At 52.9% G+C, this 4,486-nt stretch overlaps 1 protein-coding gene across 1 annotated transcript; it reads left to right on the top strand.

Annotated features, from left to right (window-relative positions):
- Nucleotides 1–843: 843 nt before the first annotated feature.
- On the top strand, nucleotides 844–3,810 carry LOC308512498 (melanoma antigen preferentially expressed in tumors-like; the record flags this gene model as incomplete). The annotated part of the gene is made up of 4 exons (XM_081082224.1): nucleotides 844–1,136; nucleotides 1,522–2,080; nucleotides 2,611–2,618; nucleotides 3,255–3,810. 4 exons carry the CDS (start codon nucleotides 844–846, stop codon nucleotides 3,808–3,810), a joined length of 1,416 nt encoding a protein of 471 aa, XP_080938350.1.
- Nucleotides 3,811–4,486: the final 676 nt, after the last annotated feature.

The raw sequence follows: 4,486 nt of genomic DNA, 5'->3' as shown, positions 1-4,486 counted from the left end.
AGAGAGAAACATTGATGTGAGAAACATCCATCAGCTGGCTCCTGCCCACCCCCTGCGGGGGTTAGGAATGGAGCCCTCAAGTGACCTTTGGCGGGCACGGGAGGAGGCTCAACGCACTGAGCAACACTGACCAGGGCTTGCAGCCTCTCATTGAGAGGAGCCTTAGTTGTGACATGTGAGCCCTCTGCTGTCATGTATAAAGTGGGCATTCTAATATTCACAGAAGGGACACACAGTAAAATGTACATGTTGGAATTAATCGTTATTTTTCTCACCTCCAGCTCCCCCTTGCTTCAGGAAACGTTTGTGCTGCTTTTATATTCCTCATTTAAAATGTGTCAAAGGCCTCAATGGTACCCATTGTGTGGGTGTTCCTTAATCTTCCCCATCTATTTTATTTCCTGGAACTTAGCAAGAGGCAGTCCTGGGCCACGGGCTGCTCCCCACTCCAGGTGTTTTCAGTCCTTCAGTGATCCTCAGAAACTTTTTTTCTGGAAAGGGTGGAATCATCTCTCTGGTTCCCAGTACTCACTGCACAGCAGAATTCCAGCTAGCCAGTGGGTAGATGCGGAAGGTGTCCAGTGGTCATCTCACCCCTCCTTGGTGCCTGGTTCTTGTCCTGCCAGTGGCAGAGGAAAGGCAGGGCTGAGTGGCTTTGAGACCCTAAGCAGAAAACGGGGTTGTGGTAATTAGGGGGGCGCTCCAGTTGTTGCTGGAGGAGTGCCTTTGGCCCTCAGCTGGTCCCTCTGAAGGGAGAAGGACCGGGATTGCTCATGCTCAGCCTGACAAGATGCCTTGCTCCCAACTTACTCCCATGATCTCTTTCATAGCAGCTTCATGGGGATGAGCCTCCCAGCTCCACGCAGACTCCTGGAACTGGCATGTCAGAGCCTGATGCGGGATGAAGCCTCAGCCATCGCTGCTCTGGAGTGGCTTCCTATGGAGCTCTTCCCACCTCTGTTCATGGCAGCCTTCGCTGGGAAGCACAGCAGAGTCCTGAAGGCCATGGTGCAGGCTTGGCCCTTCCCCTGCCTCCCTCTGGGGGCCCTGATGAACCATCGGCAGCCTTACCAGGATATCTTGCAGGCTGTGCTTGAGGGACTCGATGACCTGCTTGCCCAGGACACTCGACACAGGTATGGGGGATTCAGTAGCCTGGTAGTACCCTGGGGATCTGAGCAGTTACAGCTGGGATCCGGGAGTGTGCAGGGCCAAAGGGAGAACTGAGGCAGGCCTTGGAGCCACTGCTGGGGTCATTCTGGGAACAGGCTTCAGATACATAAGGCTGATGAAAATGCCGAGGTTGACCGAAGGGACACGAGCCCACTCCTTCCTGGTGGCACCTAAATGTACCAGGAATGGGGACCATGAAGGATCCCAGTCGCACCAGGAGCAGGTGATTCTGGGACATTGAGTCAAAAGTCCAGTCAGGTGTCTGGCCCAGCTGCCCAGATTCCTAGACTCATGGTCTTATTCCTTGTTATCATAATGCACCCCAGCAAACTCCTATTTTCTCCACAGGAGATGGAAACTGCAGGTGCTTAATTTACAGAAGAGAGTTCATCAGGAATTCTGGATCGTGTGGGCCGGAACCAGAGCCCATCTGTGCTCACTGCTGGAGCCTGAGGCCCCGCAGCCCATGAGGAAGAGGGGGAAAGTGCACAGCTTAACGGCCAGGCCAAATCCACCCTTGGCCCCCGTGGAGCTTTTAGTAGACCTTTGCCTCAAGAAAGATGTCCTTGATGAGTCCCTCAGCTACCTGATTAAGAAAATCAGCGAGAGGAGAGGTTTGCTGCACCTTTGCTGTAAGAAGCTGAAGGTTTTTGCGATGTCGAAGCAAAACACTAACATCCTGGATATGGTGCAGCTGGACTCTGTCCAGGATTTGGAGGTAAACTGTACCTGGAAGCTGTCCACCCTGAGGAAGTTCGCTCCTTACCTGGGCCAGATGGGCAATCTGCGACGGTTCCGTCTCTCCCACGTCTTCACGTCTTCTCACACCACCTTGGAGGAGGAGGAGCAGTGTGTTAGCCTGGTCACCTCTCAGTTCCTCAGCCTGCCCCACCTCCAGGAGCTCAATTTGGATGATGTCTCCATCCTCAGAGGCCGCCTGGACGAGATCCTCAGGTGAGGGGTGGCGATCTTTCCCTGCCGACCAGAGCGAGTCCCTTTCCATTTCAGTGCACAGTGAACGGGCTCTCCTGTGTGCCGTCCCTCAGCAGTGCTAGAGTGCCTGAGCCACTAGACGGTCCACACAGTCAGTGTCTTGTTCACCGCTCTGTCACCTTGCATGTTGTGACATAACCCCCCAGACAAAGGTAGGACGTATGCACTAGGACAGAGGCTACTAAAGGGACTCCTTGCTAGGAATTGGCTTAATGGAGGCTTCGGGCCAGGGGATGGTAGCTTTGGGCATCCTTGTAAGTGGTGTGGAAGGGAAGATGATGCAATAGAACCAAGTGAGGATTGCAATGACAAGGGGAAAGCCAATCAGAGATGAGGTTTCAGGGGTTAAGTTCCGCACTTAGAGATTTGGCCATGGCAGCCTTTCACTCCAAACCTGCCTCATTCACCTGTCTGCCAAGGGTTGCCATAGGCTCTTGCAAACAGAATGCGTGGTAAATGCAGGATTCCGGAGGGAGTCATTATGAAATTGGATAGGTGGTTTGTAAACAGTGCAGTGATCTAAGTTCCTGGAGGGTGTCAGCTCTCGTTTGATGTTGCCTGACTGTGCCCAGGTTAGCCCTTTCTGCACAACTGCCAGAGGCCTCATTGGGCTAAGAGATGATGGTGACAGGGGTCTAGGCTGTGGCTGGAAGGAAGCCCGAGTTGCAGGCATTTCAAGACATGTCTCCAATACTAAAATGCACTGGTTGCCTCCTGCTTCAGACCCTGGGTCAGGCTCCTTTCTTAGCTCCTCCCATCTTTACCTCCCACCTTTATGTTCACAACACTTGTGTGTTTGTGCTGGGCTGTATGATGTGCTCCACTTGACGGATGAGTAAATGGAATGTGTGAGGTTTCATCCAGTTGAATCCATCACGGAGCAGTTAACAGATGGGGAAAGATTCCACTCAAATTTGCTCTGACTTGAATGTCACTTTTCACTGTGCAACATCCTGGGTTTGATCATCATCCGGAACACTCTAGGCTTTGGTGACATGGGCCTCTTTACCCTGAAGGCCTGCATCATCCTCACCTGCCTCTGCCCACGAGGTCCATCCCCCACATGTAACTGCTCTATGTCTCCCCAGGTGCCTGAGGACCCCCTTGGCGACCCTGTCCATCACTAACTGCCTGCTTTTCGAAAGAGACTTGAGACATCTCTCCCAGCAACTGAACGTCAGCCAGCTGAAAGGCCTGAGTTTCAGTGGGCTCAACCTGACCAATGTCAGTTCTGGGTCACTCCGATTTCTGTTAGAGAGAGCCTCCCCCACTCTCCAGGACCTGGACTTGGATAAGTGTGGGATCATGGATGCCCACTTCCTGGACATCCTGCCAGCCCTGAGCCACTGCTCCCAGCTCACAACCCTAAGTTTCTGTGAAAACCCTATCTCCATGATCGTCCTGGAGGACCTGCTTCGCCACATTGTTGGGCTGAGCAAGCTGAATTGCGTGATTTATGCGGCCCCCCTGGAGAGTTACGAGGAAAGGAGCGGCACCATCAACCTGGGCCGACTTGCCCAGATGCATGCCGTGCTGAAGCATATGCTGCAGGAGTTGGGGCGGCCCAGCATGATCTGGCTCTGCGCTTACCCCTGTCCTCACTGTGGCTGTAGAACTTTCCTTGACCCAACTCCCATTCTGTGATCCTGTTGCTTGAGTGTCCAGCTAGGTGCACATCTCATAGGCTTTACTCTGGGCACTTGAGCACTGAAACCCGGACATAAGTGTACCGTACAGGAACACAGCAGCCAGTTTCAGACAACTACTCAGGGTGGGAGGAAATGCTAACAGGGGACTCGATGGTTTCTTTGGGGAGATTTGTCCTAAGGAGTTAGAAATATGCACATGAATCTCTCAGGGGGAGAGACTGAGGTTTGGGTGGTAGATGCGGGGATTACCTTTGCTTGAATGGTTGTGAATAAATGTCAGTAATAAAGAGAACTGGATGTTAACCATCTGGTGTCCTCCATGACATGTTAACCCAACTCTCTCACCTGCAGTTACTGGCCAAGTAAGAAGGCATGAGCATCGTGATGCGCAGACACTAGGCTGGTTGAGGTTGGTTCTAGGAGATCACATCCCCATTTATCCTTTCTGGTTTGGTGGTACTTTCTGGTGCACCGGTACCTACTCACTCACCTCTGTGACTGTTCAGTGGGTCAGCGCACACAAGGTGCGTCCACAGGGACTGGAACAAGTGGCTTCCAGTGAGCACCACCGAGGTACAACTTCTCTGGGGCCATCACAGGTAACTAGTCCAGTCCCTGGACTAAAACTCCTCCCCACTGGGAGCCTCCATCGCTGGCCTGTGGCCACTCCA

This window comes from Myotis nattereri, assembly GCF_964212035.1.
Source record: "Myotis nattereri genome assembly, chromosome: Y".
Taxonomy (NCBI): Eukaryota; Metazoa; Chordata; class Mammalia; order Chiroptera; family Vespertilionidae; genus Myotis; species Myotis nattereri.
Note: the sequence above shows the minus strand (reverse complement) of the source record. Positions and strands in the feature narration are given on the sequence as shown.